The 20,712-nt window shown below is 50.6% G+C and overlaps 1 protein-coding gene across 1 annotated transcript in view; it reads left to right on the top strand.

Moving 5' to 3' along the window:
- Positions 1-9,869, top strand: part of SLC38A3 (solute carrier family 38 member 3) — an 82,059-nt gene extending 72,190 nt beyond the window's left edge. The window contains exons 12-16 of the mRNA XM_083155834.1: positions 482-582; positions 760-884; positions 3,400-3,544; positions 4,157-4,260; positions 4,366-9,869. Coding sequence (XP_083011960.1) covers positions 482-582; positions 760-884; positions 3,400-3,544; positions 4,157-4,260; positions 4,366-4,470 — 580 coding nt within the window. The 3' untranslated portion in view covers positions 4,471-9,869. The remainder of the gene's footprint in view (positions 1-481; positions 583-759; positions 885-3,399; positions 3,545-4,156; positions 4,261-4,365) is intronic.
- Positions 9,870-20,712: the final 10,843 nt, after the last annotated feature.

The raw sequence follows: 20,712 nt of genomic DNA, 5'->3' as shown, positions 1-20,712 counted from the left end.
ACCAGGCAGCATCCTTCTCCCAGTGGTGGATGTAGAGTAGACTGCCTGTGGGCGTACATTATACAGGAGGGACCAGGCAGCATCCTCCTCCCAGTGGCGGATCCAGAGTAGGCTGCCTGTGCCCCTCCCCCCCCCCCCCCCCCTCCCAGTGGCGGATCCAGAGTAGGCTGCCTGTGGGCTTACATTATACAGGAGGGACCAGGCAGCATCCTCCTCCCAGTGGTGGATCCAGAGTAGGCTGCCTGTGTCCCCCTGTGGATCCAGAGTAGGCTGCCTGTGGCCATACATTATACAGGAGGGACCAGGCAGCATCCTTCTCCCAGTGGTGGATCCAGAGTAGCAATATGAGTAGCTCTTGACACGTGTGTACAGTGCATGCATGATGGGTATACTATGCTGTGTAATGCTGGCTCAGTGCATATACGTTTACCTGTATCTGTGGACGTGGCATGTACTGAGAACCACAATCATATCCCACCAGACCCTCTAAGAAGAAGATGCAGCAAGTGTCCAACATCTCCATTGCCGTCATGTACTGTATGTATTTCCTGGCTGCCCTCTTTGGATACCTCACCTTCTATGGTACGTTGTGGTAGCACAGCGGGAGGAAGGGAGATAAGTGTAAGCTCAGTGGACTGACTCTGTCGCATTTCCTGGTTTCTTAGCATCTGTTCCCTTCCTCCCCTCTGCTCACACTGATGATGTCACCATTGTGGCCCTGTCCGGCCGGCACTCACGCTCTCTTCTGTCCTATTACAGACCACGTGGAGTCGGAGCTCTTGCACACTTACAGCTACGTGGATCCCTTTGACGTCCTGATTCTGTGTGTGCGCGTGGCTGTGCTCACGGCTGTCACACTCACTGTGCCCATCGTGTTATTCCCAGTAAGTGAGAGGTGACAGATCTGCAGCAATTGAAGCAAAGGGAACACTGGACAGTAGTGGGGTCCAGATCTGATGGGGCTCATGGTTGAGAGCAAATCAACAATTAACTTTGTTCCTGGAACAAACCTATGTTAAACTGCTGGTGGTGCAAATACATTTATTATGTATAGGAGATAGGGTAGTGCTGGCGGCTCTGCGTGCAGGGTAGTGCTGGCGGCTCTGCGTGCAGGGTAAATGCTGGCGGCTCTGCGTGCAGGGTAAGTGCTGGCGGCTCTGCGTGCAGGGTAAGTGCTGGCGGCTCTGCGTGCAGGGTAAGTGCTGGCGGCTCTGCGTGCAGGGTAAGTGCTGGCGGCTCTGCGTGCAGGGTAGTGCTGGCGGCTCTGCGTGCAGGGTAAATGCTGGCGGCTCTGCGTGCAGGGTAAGTGCTGGCGGCTCTGCGTGCAGGGTAAGTGCTGGCGGCTCTGCGTGCAGGGTAGTGTTGGGGCTCTGCGTGCAGGGCAGTGTTGGCGGATCTGCGTGCAGGGTAAGTGCTGGGGCTCTGCGTGCAGGGTAGTGTTGGCGGATCTGCGTGCAGGGTAGTGCTGGTGGCTCTGCGTGCAGGGTAGTGCTGGTGGCTCTGCGTGCAGGGTAACTGCTGGTGGCTCTGCGTGCAGGGCAGTGTTGGGGCTCTGCGTGCAGGGCAGTGCTGGCGGCTCTGCGTGCAGGGCTGTGCTGGCGGCTCTGCGTGCAGGGCTGTGCTGGCGGCTCTGCGTGCAGGGTAGTGCTGGTGGCTCTGCGTGCAGGGTAGTGCTGGCGGCTCTGCGTGCAGGGTAGTGCTGGCGGCTCTGCGTGCAGGTTAGTGCTGGCGGCTCTGCGTGCAGGGTAGTGCTGGGGCTCTGTGTGCAGGGTAGTGCTGGGGCTCTGTGTGCAGGGTAAGTGCTGGGGCTCTGCGTGCAGGGTAACTGCTGGTGGCTCTGCGTGCAGGGTAGTGTTGGGGCTCTGCGTGCAGGGCAGTGCTGGCGGCTCTGCGTGCAGGGTAAATGCTGGCGGCTCTGCGTGCAGGGTAAGTGCTGGCGGTTCTGCGTGCAGGGTAAATGCTGGCGGCTCTGCGTGCAGGGTAGTGCTGGCGGCTCTGCGTGCAGGGTAAGTGCTGGCGGCTCTGCGTGCAGGGTAAGTGCTGGCCGCTCTGCGTGCAGGGTAAGTGCTGGCGGCTCTGCGTGCAGGGTAAGTGCTGGCGGCTCTGCGTGCAGGGTAAGTGCTGGCGGCTCTGCGTGCAGGGTAAGTGCTGGCGGCTCTGCGTGCAGGGTAAGTGCTGGCGGCTCTGCGTGCAGGGTAAGTGCTGGTGGCTCTGCGTGTAGGGTAAGTGCTGGCAGCTCTGCGTGCAGGGTAGTGCTGGCTGCTCTGCTTGCAGGGTAGGGCTGGCGGCTCTGCGTGCAGGGCAGTGCTGGCAGCTCTGCGTACAGGGTAACTGCTGGCGGCTCTGTGTGCAGGGTAATCGCTGGTGACTCTACTGGCAGGGTAAACGCTGGTGGTTCTGCGTGCAGGGTAGTGCTGGTGGCTCTGCGTTCAGGGTAGTGCTGGCGGCTATATGTCAGCTGTGGGGGAGCGGAGGCAGGGTACTAGTGCTGGCAGCTCTGTGTGCAGGGTAGTGTTGGGGCTCTGTGTGCAGGGTAGTGTTGGGGCTCTGTGTGCAGGGCAGTGTTGGCGGATCTGCGTGCAGGGTAAGTGCTGGGGCTCTGCGTGCAGGGTAGTGTTGGCGGATCTGCGTGCAGGGTAGTGCTGGTGGCTCTGCGTGCAGGGTAACTGCTGGTGGCTCTGCATGCAGGGCAGTGTTGGGGCTCTACGTGCAGGGCAGTGCTGGCGGCTCTGCGTGCAGGGCTGTGCTGGCGGCTCTGCGTGCAGGGCTGTGCTGGCGGCTCTGCGTGCAGGGCTGTGCTGGTGGCTCTGCGTGCAGGGTAGTGCTGGCGGCTCTGCGTGCAGGGTAGTGCTGGCGGCTCTGCGTGCAGGGTAGTGCTGGCGGCTCTGCGTGCAGGGTAGTGCTGGCGGCTCTGCGTGCAGGTTAGTGCTGGCAGCTCTGCGTGCAGGGTAGTGCTGGGGCTCTGTGTGCAGGGTAAGTGCTGGGGCTCTGCGTGCAGGGTAACTGCTGGTGGCTCTGCGTGCAGGGTAGTGTTGGGGCTCTGTGTGCAGGGCAGTGCTGGCGGCTCTGCGTGCAGGGCAGTGCTGGTGGCTCTGCGTGCAGGGTAGTGCTGGCGGCTCTGCGTGCAGGGTAGTGCTGGCGGCTCTGCGTGCAGGGTAGTGCTGGGGCTCTGCGTGCAGGGTAGTGCTGGCGGCTCTGTGTGCAGGGTAGTGTTGGGGCTCTGCGCGCAGGGTAGTGCTGGCGGCTCTGCGTGCAGGATAGTGTTGGCGGCTCTGCGTGCAGGGTAGTGCTGGGGCGCTATGTGGCTTCTGTTATATGTCAGCTGTGGGGGAGCGGAGGCAGGGTACTAGCGCACTCCCATGCAGTATATCACCACGTCTCCTTCCTCTTCTCCATCAGGTACGCCGTGCCATCGGACATATGCTCTTCCAGAACAAGGAATTCAGTTGGATCAGACACACCATCATTGCCATTGTGCTGCTCACGCTGATTAACCTGCTGGTTATCTTTGCCCCCACCATTCTGGGAATATTCGGGATTATAGGTGAGTTCCTCTGATAGGATAACAGAGCCCTGAGCACGTTCTCCGCTGTGTATGACCACTGCGCTGTGTCTAGCAGCTGTGCTGCGCTACTTGTGGCATTTGGCTGCTTTTATTGATCAATTTTGTTAGTATGACAGAGCTGCAGATGATGTCAGACTATTGGAGGATGGCTGGTGCTAGCCACCAATCAGAGTGCAGCATTCTCTACCTGCCTCCGAGCTTGCAGTCAGACAGCGAGAGGCTGCCAGCATGCCTATTGGAGGATGGCTGGTGCTAGCCACCAATCAGAGTGCAGCATTCTCTACCTGCCTCCCAGCTTGCAGTCAGACAGCGAGAGGCTGCCAGCATGCCTATTGGAGGATGGCTGGTGCTAGCCACCAATCAGAGTGCAGCATTCCCAGCCTGCAGTCAGACAGTGAGAGGCAGTCAGCATGCTGATTGGAGGATGGCTGGTGCTGACCGCTAGTCAGTGTATGGAAGCATGTGTAGGGACTGCAGAAGAGGCATGTTAGAATGATGTCTATAGGATCCCCTGAATGAGTATTTAGGATCCCCAGTGCATTGCCCAGGGTCCACGTCACTTGCACCTTCTTCTGTCTCTGCCCTCTCCAGGTGCCACATCTGCTCCATGTCTGATCTTCATCTTCCCGGCAGTCTTCTATATACGCATCATGCCCAAGGACAAAGAGCCGATGAGGTCGCGCCCCAAGATTCTGGTAAGGAAGGCGAGATTACCAGCTACGGTGCTCTCCTCCTCCGCTTCCTGTGTGGTGGCCTATGGATACTTCCCTCTGTCTCATATATATATTGTGTGTTCGCAGGCCGCCTGCTTTGCTGCCCTGGGAGTTCTCTTCATGATCATGAGTCTGAGTTTTATCATCATTGACTGGTCAAGCGGAAGCAGTAAAAGCAGTGGATCCCACTAATGTCCCCTCACCCAGACCAACACCACTGTCCCCGTCCCCTCATCACCCCCAGACTTAGCAATGCAAAGTGACTACGCTGATGGCGCATCAGTCACAGCCGGAACAATTGTCACGTTTTCTATGTATATATATATGTGCCCTGGGACGGGGCTGAAGATTGAGGACAGCCGACAGCCCTCTCCTGATAGGGGAGGGGGTGGTGTTAGCATTTCACAAGTGACTTATCCAGCTATTAATATCAGAGATACATTTCCCAACATGTCGCCTGGCTCTGGAAAGGGTCCATAGATGTCCGGCCCCTTGTATCTTTGTGCCGGAATGTAGGGCTATATAGACGGGGGGTGGGGTCATGTGACCGATACAGGGTGGGGTCATGTGACACATACAGACTGAGGGTATGGAGGAGCCCTGGTTCTTAGATAAAACTTTTATACATTGTCCAAATGACCGTTAAGATGCAGGCAGGGGGTCCTTAAGGTGCATTGTGGTGGTCTGCAGGGAGCTGCACAGATATTTCATATAGTCCGTAGTAGATGAAGCTGATCACTCTTCCCTCAACCCTAGGGGACCTTAGTGCCCCTTCTCTAATGATGCCTACTTCCCAGGCACCACCCCAGAGAGTGTCCATGCACAGTACTGACAAAAATCCCAGTACCCACCATGCACAGTACTGACAATGCCCAGTACCCACCATGCACAGTACTGACAATGCCCAGTACCCACCAAGCACAGTACTGACAATGCCCAGTACCCACCATGCACAGTACTAACAATGCACAGTACTGACAATGCCCAGTACCCACCATGCACAGTACTGACAATGCCCAGTACCCACCATGCACAGTACTGACAATGCCCAGTACCCACCATGCACAGTACTGACAATGCCCAGTACCCACCATGCACAGTACTGACAATGCCCAGTACCCACCGTGCACAGTACTGACAATGCCCAGTACCCACCATGCACAGTACTGACAATGCCCAGTACCCACCATTCACAGTACTGACAATGCCCAGTACCCACCATGCACAGTACTGACAATGCCCAGTACCCACCATGCACAGTACTGACAATGCCCAGTACCCACCATGCACAGTACTGACAATGCCCAGTACCCACCATGCACAGTACTGACAATGCCCAGTACCCACCATGCACAGTACTGACAATGCACAAGACCCACCATGCACAGTACTGACAATGCCCAGTACCCACCATGCACAGTACTGACTGCCCAGTACCCACCATACACAGTACTGACAATGCCCAGTACCCACCATGCACAGTACCCACCATGCACAGTACTGACAATACACAGTACCCACCATGCACAGTACTGACAATGCACAATACCCACCATGCACAGTACCCACCATGCACAGTACTGACAATGTTCAGTACTGACAATGCACAGAACTACAGTACATATGGATAGTTGTAGATGCTCAATTAGTTCAGTAATACCACTCAGGTGCATGAAAGGGAGGGGTTAATACTGAGTAAGTAAAACAAGACATTGTTCCCCCGGCACACTGAGTAGTATTAGTAACTAATCTTAAACACTACGTGATAATAGAATTCAGAGATATTGGTTACATATACCTGCGCAGGTGTATGCTATGCCCCCAAGCCACGTCAAGGCTTCTCTGTATATTGTATACTGTATATATATAATGCACAGAACTAACAATGCACAGTACTGATAATGCACAGCATCCACCATGCACAGTTCTGACAATGCCCAGTACCCACCATGCACAGTACTGACAATGCACAGTAGCCACCATGCACAGTGCTGACAATGCCCAGTACCCACCATGCACAGTACTGACAATGCACAGTACCCACCATGCACAGTGCTGACAATGCCCAGTACCCACCATGCACAGTACTAACAATGCACAGTACTGACAATACACAGAACTAACAATGCACGGTACCCACCATGCACAGTATTGACAATACTCAGTACCCACCATGCACAGTACTGAAAATGCCCAGTACCCACCATGCACAGTATTGACAATGCCCAGAAACCACCATGCACAGTACTGACAATGCCCAGTACCCACCATGCACAGTACTGACAATGCCCAGTACCCACCATGCACAGTACTGACAATACACAGTACCCACCATGCACAGTACTGACAATGCACAATACCCACCATGCACAGTACTGACAATGTTCAGTACTGACAATGCACAGAACTACAGTACATATGGATAGTGGTAGATGCTCAATTAGTTCAGTAATACCACTCAGGTGCATGTAAGGGAGGGGTTAATACTGAGTAAGTAAAACAAGACATTGTTCCCCCAGCACACTGAATGGTATTAGTAACCAATCTTAAACACTACGTGATAATATAATTCAGAGATATTGGTTACATATACCTGCGCAGGTGTATGCTATGCCCCCAAGCCACGTCAAGGCTTCTCTGTATATTGTATACTGTATATATATAATGCACAGAACTAACAATGCACAGTACTGATAATGCACAGCACCCACCATGCACAGTGCTGACAATGCCCAGTACCCACCATGCACAGTACTAACAATGCACAGTACTGACAATACACAGAACTAACAATGAACGGTACCCACCATGCACAGTACTGACAATGCACAGTACCCACCATGCACAGTACTGACAATACACAGAACTAACAATGAACGGTACCCACCATGCACAGTATTGACAAAACACAGTACCCACCATGCACAGAACTGACAATACACAGTACCCATCATGCACAGTACCGACCATGCACAGTACTGACAATACACAGTACCCACCATGCACAGTACTGACAATACACAGTACCCACCATGCACAGTATTGACAATACACAGTACCCACCATGCACAGTACCGACAATACACAGTACCCACCATGCACAGTATTGACAATACACAGTACCCACCATGCACAGTACTGACAATACACAGTACCCACCATGCACAGTATTGACAATACACAGTACCCACCATGCACAGTACTGACAATGCACAGTACCCACCATTCACAGTACTGACAATGCACAGTACCCACCATGCACAGTACTGACAATACACAGTACCTATCATGCACAGTACTGACCATGCACAGTACCCACCATGCACAGTATCCACCATGCACAGTACTGACAATACACAGTACCCATCATGCACAGCATCCACCATGCACAGTACCCACCATGCACAGTACTGACAATACACAGTACCCACCATGCACAGTACTGACAATACACAGTACCCACCATGCACAGTACTGACAATGCACAGTACTGACCATGCACAGTACTAACCATGCACAGTACCCACCATGCACAGTACTGACAATACGCAGTACCCACCATGCACAGTACTGACAATGCACAGTACCCACCATGCACAGTACTGACCATGCACAGTACCCACCATGCACAGTACTAACCATGCACAGTATCCACCATGCACAGTACTGACAATACACAGTACCCATCATGCACAGTACTGACAATACACAGTACCCACCATGCACAGTACTGACAATACACAGTACCCACCATGCACAGTACTGACAATGCACAGTACCCACCATGCACAGTACTGACAATACACAGTACCCATCATGCACAGTACTGACCATGCACAGTACCCACCATGCACAGTACTGACAATACACAGTACCCATCATGCACAGTACTGACCATGCACAGCATCCACCATGCACAGTACCCACAATGCACAGTACTGACAATACGAAGTACCCATCATGCACAGTACTGACCATGCACAGTACCCACCATGCACAGTACTGACAATACACAGTACCCATCATGCACAGTACTGACAATGCACAGTACCCACCATGCACAGTACTGACAATACACAGTACCCATCATGCACAGTACTGACCATGCACAGTACCCACCATGCACAGTACTGACAATACACAGTACCCATCATGCACAGTACTGACAATGCACAGCATCCACCATGCACAGTACCCACCATGCACAGTACTGACAATACACAGTACCCACGATGCACAGTACTGACAATGCACAGCATCCACCATGCACAGTATCTACCATGCACAGCACCCACCATCCACAGCACCCTGTTATTTACACTGAGGCATAAGAAGGAAATCCCTTAGGACCCACAGAACTGAAAACAAAGGGCTGAGAAGTTGCTGCCTGTCACACAAAAGCCAGCACATATTAAATCAAGTCACGTCTACCACTGGTGACAAACACCGAGGGGGCTTTGTCACGTGACTTCTACATCGCATTCCTCTGCCAGGGCAGCGCGTGACATCTTCCACAGAACCTGCTAGAACAATCGGAAGCTATTTTGTATTCTGTGTCTCTTCTGCCCCTCTGTGTGACTGGAAGGAAAACAGGGGCAACAGGACGGGAGAGTGACAAGTGCCGGAGTGAGGGACCATGGGCCAGCATCCAGTAACTCCTTCAGTGCCAGCACAAGTGTCCACGTAACTCTCTAGCGAGGATGTACAGTCACAGTATATGTGTATACTGCCAGCCACCCTGAACAGCGACGGGACACCATTAACTTCCACTGTTAGTGTTCCTCATCTCCTTACGGGGCCACGTTTCCTGTATGGTGGGGCCCCGTAACCTAGACCACAGCCATGTGTAATCATGGGGGGCCGGGGTGAGTTGTTGAGAATGGGAGGGTGTGGGAAATCCATCTATAGGCACAAACAATAGGAATGAGAATCCATGTAGGAAGCTACGTACTTATTCCCCATATTTATACATTTCCCCTTTGTCCTGGGCTGAATGGGGCTCATTATCCTGCAGACGGACGTGTGGGAATGATCGTTGATTGGTTGCTACTGGCTCAGCCCCTAGTAAAGTGGTTGAGGTCATTTTATGTTTTGTGAGTTTGTATTGTTTCCCTTCCAGTATTTATTTACAATTGTAACCTTTTCCGCCCTGTAATGTGAACTTTTTATAAGCGTCCTGTGTAGACTACGGTAAGCGTTCAGTGTTTGCGTGAGTAGGAGTGCGCACTTAGGGCTTATTTCCAGCTTGTGTCGCGGGTACGTGAGTGTGTTACACACCCGCATTACCCGCACCTACTCCGCCTGGTCACTTACTGTCACCTCATCCCGGGACAATCCGAAAACTGGCATTTTACTATTTTCTTCTTATTTTTACTTTTTTAAACTACTTTGTAATAAAAAAAAAATATAGTAGGGTATTAGATTCCTCATCTGCCTTCCAGTAAAGCAGGGAGTTGGGGCGGCTGTGAGGCTTAGTTATGTACAAGCATATTAAATTATAATGAAATTAGCTACTTTTTGGAGAAGGGAACTGTTTATACAGAGAATTAAATGAATCTTTCTATGTGAAAAATAAAAGTGATATAATTGGATTTGTGGCTTATTGCATTACCGGTAACCTGGACATCTTAGGCCGGGATATAAGGCCAGATGTATCAAGCTTCAAAAAGTGATAACTTGGAGAGCCAATCAGCTCCTACCTGCCATGTTACAGGCTGGGTTTGAAAAATGACAGATAGGAGCTGATTGGCTGGTGGTTTATACCTCTCCCCATCATCACTTTTTGAAACTTGATACATCTGTCCCATAGCCTGCTGATACAAACGGATGACCGGCAGTCAGGATGCTGGTGGTCAGAATACCAATGCCAGCATTCCATAGAAGGGAATCTCGACAGGAGATAGGTAAGTATACAGACCGCCCCCCAGCCCCCAACCCTTCCTTCCCTGGAAGCCTGACCCTAGCCCTCCCCCACCAGTGCCTGAACCTTACACCCCCCCCTAGTCGCTCGCTAGCGTTGGCATCCTAATTGATGTCTGTATCCTGAAGCCAGTCTCCTGGCGATAATCGGGATGCCAGTGTCAGTATACCGCGTTGCACCAAAAGTGATCTATTCATTGCTGAGGTGATATAAGAATATGCCTCAGCGGCCAAACAAATAAATTGTCGGAATCTGCTTTGTGTAAGCTGCAGACACACTAATATGTGCTCTCCTCTGCAGCAGGCAGCGTGTGTGGAGGAAGCACAGAGGGACTTGATAGAAATGCATAGTGTGGATTGGTTGATTCAAACATGTGGGTGGGGCCAGTGATGTCACAGCTTTTTGACCTGTGTGAGATCCTATTAGCATTCTGTGCAGAATGTGTAGGAGAGGTTTTAGCTGTCTGTAATGGGCCATCATGGTTCATGAATTAGCCAACTTTGGGGTTTAATGATCCTTTAATTCTATGAGGAAGTGTCAAAGTGTCGGCTTAGAAACTGCTTGGCAGTGGAATACAGGTACTGTATGTTCTAGATGTTGCTGAGGACAGATTGTTTCCTAGGAACTGTCCCCTGGAAGAGCCCTGCTGCTGGGTAATGCCATTCCCGCACCTGTGCCCTGTATAAGTCACTCACAAGCGTTCTTTGTCCCCCGGCATATTGCAGTGTGTTTGGCAGGGAAACTTGTGACCGCTTTATTTCCCATAATCCCACACTGTGGCCTCTGTCCTCCAGCCAACAGACTCCATTCCACTGACCTATTACTTATATGGTGTTTCCTAATAAGAAGATAAGGGATACTGAACATTAATTATTAATTAAAGAGGAGCACACAGCCACGTGCATAAAAAGTAAAAAATGGATGCTTGCCCACTGAGCTGACATTCCAAAGTACGTCTACCCAGTTCCAAGCTGCACTGAGATCCTAACAATGGTCAGGGGACTATAATCACAACTGCACTACTTATATAGTAAAAATATATATATATATTTGGGAGCACCGCTATTCTGTATATGTGTGTGTGTGTGTGTGTGTGTAATACTGTATATGTCATTGTGAGCCGGCACAAGGTACACACCCACTGACATGGCCACTATTAGTCGCTCAATTGAATAGCCAATATATCAGCCAATGGGCCTGATTCCGTTTAGTTCGTTCCCCCGCCTGTTCACACAGGGGACCGATGGTGAAGCACTGCGCATATTCTTATGTGCAGGCGCCATCAGAGACTTGCATAGTTTACGGTGCGGGAGGAGGAGGGTCATTTGCATGCATTTCCTGGGCATACCCATTAAAACGCTGGGTGCGCCCGGGGACTCGCTGGGCGTCCCCATACACATGCAGACGGGCACCTGCCTGCTGGGGGCCGGCGGCTGACATCACAGAGGTCGCTGATGATCAGGAGACTCTGCCGGGGGAGCCGCAGAGGGAAACAGCTGATCGCAGGAGACCAACCACCATTATCGCTGCAGCACAAAGAAATCACTGGCAATATGGTCGCTCAGCGATATTGCATTGTGTGTACACAGCTTGACTTAGATTTGCGAGCACTGTAGAAATCATTTTATGGTCGGCGACCATGGAATGATTTATGGTTTTGGTCCTGCATGCTACCCTGAAGCAGCCAGTAATACCATGCTGCACTGCAGGGGGCAGATGTAACATGTACACAGAGTTAGGTGTGGGAGGGGCGTGCCCTAGCTCAGAGCTATATTACAGTTAGAGAATATAGCTGCCCAGTATGTGTGGGCTACATGCAGATACAGCCAGTAACTGGGTAACACCACGCTGTGCTGCAGGGGGGCAGATGTAATATGTGCAGAGAGGTAGGTGTGGGAGGGGCGTGTCCTAGCTCAGAGCTACATTGCAGTATGAGAATAATGTTTATCTCTCTTTGGGGGCGATTCTCTAACACAGAAATGCGGTACAAACCCCGTTATCGGGTTTTTACCGCATTTCTATATTCTCTAACCCCCCTCCGCAGTGTCAGCAAAAGCTGGCGATTCCCTGCAGAAGCCTATGGACTTCTTACCGCAGCGCTGTTTGAGGGATCTGTCTCGGATCCCTCCCAGCATGCCCTGCGGCCGGCGCCGTCACTCTGCGCATGCGCTGATGGACTCCCGGGTCACAAACCCGGAAGTCCAGCACCGCCACCGCATCGCAAGGGACAGCTCTTATCACAAGACCTGTCCCTTGCGTTAATAACTTTGTTAGAGCATATGCCGTTATTAATAATGCAATGCCCGGCGATAATGGGCAGCGGATGTTACAACATCCTGCCCTTTATCCCCCTTGCATTTATCTCTTGTTAAGGCTTAATACATCTGCCCCAGGGGGCGATAGGGGGCAGGCTGTACCACATGGGCACCCTCATCCCCCCATGGCAGAATTCCAGCCACACTGTCCACTTTACATGCAACAGACGTTCGCTGTCCTGGGCTCGTTAATAACCACAAGCACAACAGGCTGGAGAATGGGAACGTAGAACTGAGCCTAGGCCGGAAGGAAGGCCGGTTACCCAGCCGCAGGTGCTTTGTTTTGTTTTTAAATACATTTACTTAAACTGTTTTTCTTTGCATTAATGTGTTAATGGAACAAAAATAGAATCCTGCTTATTGATCACGTGACACTTTGGTATTTGGTATTAGACGCCTTGATCAACCACATTTTTATGCTTATATATATATATATATATATATATATATATACTGTAACTATAGAGTATGAATGTAAAATATATTGCTATCCTACCTTAACTGATAGAACGTTGCCTTCCCCTCACTCTCACCAGCAACCGTCACATCTATAACATAAAGATTAAAAGGATATTTGTTATTTAGAACAAAAAGGTGAAATGGCAAAGCAGTGTGTCAGTACTGTCTACAATCCTGCAATTAATTTTCTTGTAAGGGCTTTCACCTATGTTTAGAATCTTCATTTACTAAAGGTGATTTGAGACGACGCACCTCACCACGCATAGACAGCAGTTGTGTAATCGTACACACTCAATTTACTAAAGGACAGATTGACTTTCAAAAGTGGAACCAATATTAAACGATTGCTAATAGCGGTGATAACATTTTATCTCAGACAGGGAAACGTTTAGGTACTTATGTATTAGCCGGGCGCCCGATTAACATACGTACGGCACCGTAGTGAAATCGCATGTGATTTTTTCATGCAATGCGATTTCCTATGTAATTTATTAACTGCTCTCTGGCCTTGGGCGGTGCGATGAGATTGAATCGCATGAAAAAAATTGCATGCGATTTTATAGGGTGCGATGCCATTTACTGTACTATACACTTGTATGACATACAATGGGATTTAGGCACCCCCCCCCCCCACTATCCACGCCACTCCGAAGCGAGTCCCGTGAGGTGCGGCGGAACGCGTCCTCCGACCTTTTCATTCCCCCACTATCCACGTCGGCGTGGAGTTGATTTTATATAGTGTGGCAAGCGCAGCGAGCCCCGCGAATACATATAACATAATACATGTAACGTAATTCGCGTGCGCTCGCCACGCTTCCGGCTCGTCACACTATAAAAAATCAACTCCCACATCCTGCCGACAAGTCGCCTGCGGTGTAGAAATAAACATGTAACATATATTGCCTATTTACCTATCTTTGTCTAGACTTTCAGTTATCTAGTTACATAAAACTTCAATATCACTGATATCATTGGATCTGTCGCAATTATATAGTTGTGATCTAGGATGAAACTTTCACACTGGCAATTTGTAATATCTTATTACTGCAATCCTTACTGTGATGATTGAAGGTGTTTCAGTTTATGTTGAACGCATTGGGCGAATCCTGTTTAGGATTCGCTGCACATTCGCCACTGCTCGCCACGTTCCGGAGCCTCGCCGGCTCCAGTATTCAACGAGTCAGGGTCTCGCTGCCCCTGACCGGCGAATTTTAACTCCTGCGGCAGATGCCGCAGGGAGCCTGAGGGCGGCGGCAGGCAGGGAGATGGAAGTCTCCCTGCCTGCCCCAGAACGTTTGTAGGGGGGGGAGGTGGGCTCCCCGGGTGCCAGGCAGCACAGGCTGCCCCCCCGGGGGTGCCAGCAGGGGACCGGGTATATTCACTGCACATGATCATGCATATGTAATGATCGGGTGAAGTGAATATATGAATATCTAATGAGCGGCTCGGCTCCCAGCCCCCTGCTGGCTGTCTGTGTAAAAAAAAAAATTATATATATATTTTTTTTAATTCAATATATATTCATGTGCTTACAGCACATGAATAAAAATAGCATGCCCCTCCTCAGAATAAAATTCCTGATTTTTTGACACCAAGGGTGAAATGTAATAGGATGAGAGATTCAGAAAGTGAGAGATTTGGTAAGAAAGCTCCAGTTTTTTTAAAGCAGCAATCATTTACACTGCAAAGGCAAACTGGTTTTGCTGTGTAAATGATTGCCGCTTTAAAAAAACTGGAGCTTTCTTACCAAATCTCTCACTTTCTGAATCTCTCATCCTATTACATTTCACCCCAGATGTAAAAAAACAAAACACTTTATTTTAAAAGTTCACATTTCACTTCACCATAAAAAGATAGCGATTGCTACTCGGTGAATCATGGCGAAAAAAACCTTGAAATGTATTCGCCATCTGGTCATTGAATAGGGTGATTCACCGTTTTAGTCAGAAATTCTCCAAACTGCACAAAATCGCCATAAAAACCTGGCGAATCAGCCTCATTGAATACCACCCATTGTGTTTAATGTGCAATTTCTCAATAAAACACATATTGAAAAAAAAAAATCAACTCCACGCCGCCGTGGACAGTGGGGGTATGAAAAAATCGGGAGGTTGCATTCCGTCGCCGCTCGCCACGCTTCGGGGTGGCGTGGATAGTGTGTGTGGGGGGGGGGGTGCCTAAATCCCATTGTATGTCATACAAGTGTATACTACATTAAATGGCATCGCACCCTATAAAATAACATGCGATTTTATGTGCGGTGCGATCCTATGCGATGCGATCTCATTGCACCGCCCAAGGCCAGAGAGCAGGGCCGGTGCAAGGCACCGGAGCGCCCCAGGCAAGTCGGGGTGGGGGCGCCCTGGTGCCGGGGGGGGGGGGGGTGGTACCTGTGGAAAAAACTTGTGGCCCCGGCATCCCTGCCGCGCGCATAGCGCTAGTTTCTATTCACTGCAGGGACCCCGCAGCCAGCTTTATACACATGACGGCGCCGCAGGTACCACTGCCGCACGGACACCCCTGACCGCTCCAGCAAGTTTTTTACACAGTTCGCTGGGGGTGAGGGGCGAACTGCCGCCCTCCAGGTGCCGGCGCCCTAGGCAAATGCCTAGAGCTGCCTAGTGGTGGCGCCGGCCCTGCTAGAGAGCAGTGAATAAATTACATAGGAAAATTGCATCACATGCAAAAAACGCATGCGATGCAATGCGATTTTCTTACGCAGAATCGCCCACTAAGCTATTTGCTTAGTGGGCGCCCGGCAAATACATATTTACCAATGTTTAATATTTTAATATATTGTCACCATTTATAATGACATAATGTATTGTTTCCCTGATATAAATACATTTGTATCGGCCCTAGTAGCAATCAATTAATGTTGGCAGCTTAATACAGAAATGGGCATTTCCCTATATATTGCGGCAAGAACCATCTGCATATAACGCGTGTGTGTGTTTGTACACACGTATATATATATATTCACAGGATTTTACCTATGTAATTGCATCGATAGTCTATACACAGCTGTGTTATATGTTCCAAATCCATAAAGTTTAATTGGTGCTTATATGTTAGTTGGGCGCCCACTAAGCTATTTGCTTAGTTTTCCGCGTCCGCTCGCCACGCTTCAGGCTCGGTGTAGCCACACTATATAAAATCAACTCTGCGCCGACGTGGATAGTGGGGTATGAGCGTACTATAGTGGGTGCCCAACTAACATATAAGTACCGTTTAATTTAATAGGTTCATTGTGCTTACTGGATCGAGCCCTGATATCTCTGTTCATTAGGACATATATTACATGCATGTATATATCCCATTTTAGGGCCCCTACACTTGTGAGATTTTGTCAGATTTGACCTAATTCAGATGGATTGGGCCAATTTATCTGACAAAATCTGATGTGTAGGGCCCAATGTACAATCCCATGCACATTGGGTCAGAGATTGATCCTCCTGCACATGGGATAAATCTCATCAATCAGCACCAACTTGTCTCTCAAACAAGTTGGACAAGTCTCTATAGATTTATCAGTCAAACTATTTAATCTGGCCACTTGGTGGCAGTGTTACAGCAGTCTGCATCATACAGAAGAATCACTACTGGAAGCTGGATCGTACTGTCGACAGTCATTATGTCGAAACTGTTGGGTCGACAGGGGACAAGGTCGACAGCGTTAGGTCGACATGGGTTAGGTGGACAGGTCGGAAGGTTTTTTTTTACTGTTTTTTTTTACCCGAATGTCGACATGGACACAGTTGGAAGTCAACCGGTGCCCCTCGCATTGTCCTTCCCGGACTACTGGCTGGTGTGAAAGGGGCAGGGACATGTCCCTCCTTCCCATGTTGCCTCTGCTAATGCTGATTGGCTAGCAGGGCAACTTCCTGTTGTGGTGGACACTCACAGACACACCCAGAGACAACATACAGGGAGACATTGTGCATGTTCTGTGGCACCACAGACCCCAGAAGTGCGTTTTTAACACCTGACAGCCTGAAAGCCAAGAATGTCTGCATTGGCAATCACACAGCATACGGGAAGACACTGTGCAAGCTGTGTGGCACAACAGAACCCAGCAGTGCTATGTCACCCCTGAAAGTCTGCAAAGGCCCTCCCTCTACCCCTCTCCCTAATTACCTCATCTTTGTGGGTCTAAAAAAAGGCCATTTTCAATGAGATTCTCATAGAAATGCAGGGTCATCCCGGGTTTAGTGTGAAAGGTGCCGACCCGGGTTGTCCCTGCTTCAAAAGCATGTGTGAAAAAGTCCCAACCCCTGAATGACCCTGCATGTCCCTGGAATTTAATTCCCGGGTTGGTCTCTGCATTTCTGGTGTGAAAGGGGTATCAATAAAGGGTATGCACACTAGTCTCCTACAGGAGACTAATAAGGTCTAGTAATGTCACCAGGTAAGGGGTGCTCAGGGACTGCACAGACTAATACCCCTTTCAGACAGAAAAGTCTGAAAATCCCGGCAAATACACAGCATTTCAAATGCCGTGTCATTTTGCCGGGAGCAGCCTGACCCCCCTTCACACATAAGAACAAATTACCGGGTTGAAAATTTCTAACCGGTAATTTGCTGAATAACATGGGGATTTCTTCTGTGTGAAAGGGTCAAGGGTCATAAATCCTGTGTCCTCGACCCTGGTCAATTCCAGGGTCGGAGACATGGGATATATGACACAGGTGTGCCCTTTCACACAGAAGAAATACCCATTTTATGCTGCGTTCTCATTGCCGTCCCTGCAAAATCCCGGGTTTTACTTGCTGGATTTTTGCGGGGCACAGAGCTTCTCAGCTCAACAGACCCCCTTCATACTGCACCTCAGACCCAGGAATTTCCTGTGTCTGCCCCTTTCACACTGCTTTCCATGGTATACCTTTCAACAAGTGTGTGGAATTTGATTGGGTTTTGGGTAAAATTGTACAAATTGCTGTGATTGGCTGTTTAAAAATCAGCATTAATTGGCTGGCTGTCACATATCACATGATTACATCCACCAATGAACTTGCTTTTTTGCATTTTGTGAGAAAAACCCAGGTCTGTGCTGTTCACACTGCCATACACCCGTGTATTACCCAGAAAAAACCTGTGTCTAATTCCCAGGGCATAACACCCCGGGGAATTTAACAAAGACCCTTTCACACTGAGACAGGACACGGAAATTACTGCTTGCCCTGGCAAATACCCGGGTTTTTGCGGCAGTGAGAACGGGATATTATTCACAAAATTACCGGGCAGAACTGCTTCTCCCGGTAATTTCGTTTTCTGTATGAAAGGGGTGCTCAGGGGGAATGAGGGGCTTATCAGATAATAGGGAAATAATAGCACACATGTAATACACATGCTGCATGGCTACACAGGGAGTAAGTACACATAGAAGGTTATTCACCTGCTCCATGGGCTGCTAATTTGCTGCCCAGACGATTATCGTACGACACACACTGGCATTCGATGGTGAGTGAGTTGCAAATGGATTTGCAGCAATTCGGCAATCTGCAATATCTTCACAAGCCATTTGCCAGGGGCGGAGTTACACTCTGTCTGGACGGCAGCTATCTGAGTGCAGGGCTCTGCAAATTAGCGGCTCAGCGATCAAGTCTGAATAACCCCCATAGTCATCGTTCCCAACTTTTGTAATGACTCAGGAGGGACATCCTGCTAGCTAGGCCCCTCCTGCTGGGTGACATTCTGAGACCAGAGCCGCCAACAGGGGGGTGCTGCGGGTACAGCTGTCTGGAGGGGCCCGGGCAGCTGCCCACAGCGGCACGGTCTCACCCCCCGCGGCCGCACACTGCCTCCCCCACCCGGCGGCCCCCCCAGCCATGCACGCACAATACACAGTACAGCCTGCAGAGCGCTGAGCCTAGGACACAGAGGGGCTCGACGCTCTGCAGGCTGCACTGTGCAGTGTGCGCTCCCAAGGAGACATGGAGGCGAGCAGCAGGAACAAGGGCGCTGCTGCAGCTACTAAGTACTGCTACTGGGGGGGGGGGGGGTTGGGCTGTAAAGGGGGGAGGGGGGCGGACTGAAGGTCAGGCCTGGGCCCCTCCTGCTGGGTGATATTCTGAGAGCTGCGTGACCCACATCAGCCAAACTGTTCCCCATCACGCCCCAACAGCTGCTGGATTTCCCCAGCCTCTCCCCCCAAGCATTATAGGGATGCCACATAGCAGTGGGGAAATGTCATTATCAAACCCTTATTTACCCGCAGGTGGGTGGTGTATATCTGATCACAGGCCTCTGGAAATGAGCAGATCTGCAATCAGGTCTAAATAGCCCCCAATGCGTATCTGTGGGGGATACGGTCGTATTGTCGACCCGACTTAGGTCGAAAGTCATTAACACCGTTGGGTCAACAGGGTTCTAGGTCGACATGGATGAAGGTCGACAGGTGTCTAGGTCGACATGGTTTTAGGTCGACAAATGCGTTAGGTCAACATGGGTTAGGTCGACAGGTCACGAGGTCGACATGGGTTTTTTCACTGTATTTCATGCCATAACATCCACTAGGGCGTGGTGGGAGAATAAAACAGTGTAGCAAGGCACCCTGCCCGAAGCATTGCGAGCGGCTGCAGTTCACATCCAGCTGTGTCCATGTCGACTGTGTCAGCATTCGGGTAAAAAAACTGAGAAAAAACCCCATGTCGCCCTAAGTCGGGTCGACAATACGATACACACCCATCTGTGTCTACCTTCTCACAGTGCATTTATAACTTTACAACACACGGGGGCAGCAGAGTTCTGTTCTGAGATCCTTTCATACAAGTTTGCCTCCGAAGTGCAATGTTACTGATGGGGACAGTGTGTGAGGAGTCCCAGACAGACAGCCTCAGCCTCTGCTGCACAGAACCTTACACCAGGATCCTCATTGTGCCACACTCAGGAATAGTTGCTGTAGGAGCGAGGCATAGCCCAGGTACCAGGATGCCAGACCAAGGGGAGGGCTCAGGCTGACATGGTGTGCAGACCAGCCTAACACAGCGCGCAGGCCCAGCTAACTCAGTGTGCGGGCAAGGCTAAAATGGTAACACAGCGCGCAGGCCCTGTGAGGCACATACAAGAGCATGATGGGGCTGTGCAGCACATACAGGAGCATGACGGGGCTGTGGGGCACATACAGGAGCATTATGGGGCTGTGAGGCACACACAGGAGGATGATGGGGCTGTGAGGCACCCACACAAGGATGATGGGGCTGTGCAGCACATATAGGAGCATGATGGGGCTGTGCAGCACATACAGGAGCATGACGGGGCTGTGAGGCTCATACAGGAGCATGACGGGGCTGTGAGGCTCATAAAGGAGCATGATGGGGCTGTGAGGCACATACAGGAGCATTATGGGGCTGTGAGGCACACACAGGAGGATGATGGGGCTGTGAGGCACACACAGGAGGATGATGGGGCTGTGCAGCACATACAGGAGGATGATGGGGCTGTGAGGCACATACAAGAGCATGATGGGGCTGTGAGGCACATACAGGAGCATGATGGGGCTGTGAGGCACATACAAGAGCATGATGGGGCTGTGCAGCACATACAGGAGCATGACGGGGCTGTGAGGCTCATACAGGAGCATGGTGGGGCACATACAGGAGCATTATGGGGCTGTGAGGCACACACAGGAGGATGATGGGGCTGTGAGGCACCCACACAAGGATGATGGGGCTGTGCAGCACATATAGGAGCATGATGGGGCTGTGAGGCACATACAAGAGCATGATGGGGCTGTGCAGC

The sequence above is a fragment of the Crinia signifera genome, chromosome 8, assembly GCF_055691185.1.
Source record: "Crinia signifera chromosome 8, ASM5569118v1, whole genome shotgun sequence".
NCBI lineage: Eukaryota > Metazoa > Chordata > Amphibia > Anura > Myobatrachidae > Crinia > Crinia signifera.
The sequence above is the reverse complement of the archived record's forward strand: the minus strand, read 5'-3'. Positions and strand labels throughout refer to the sequence as shown.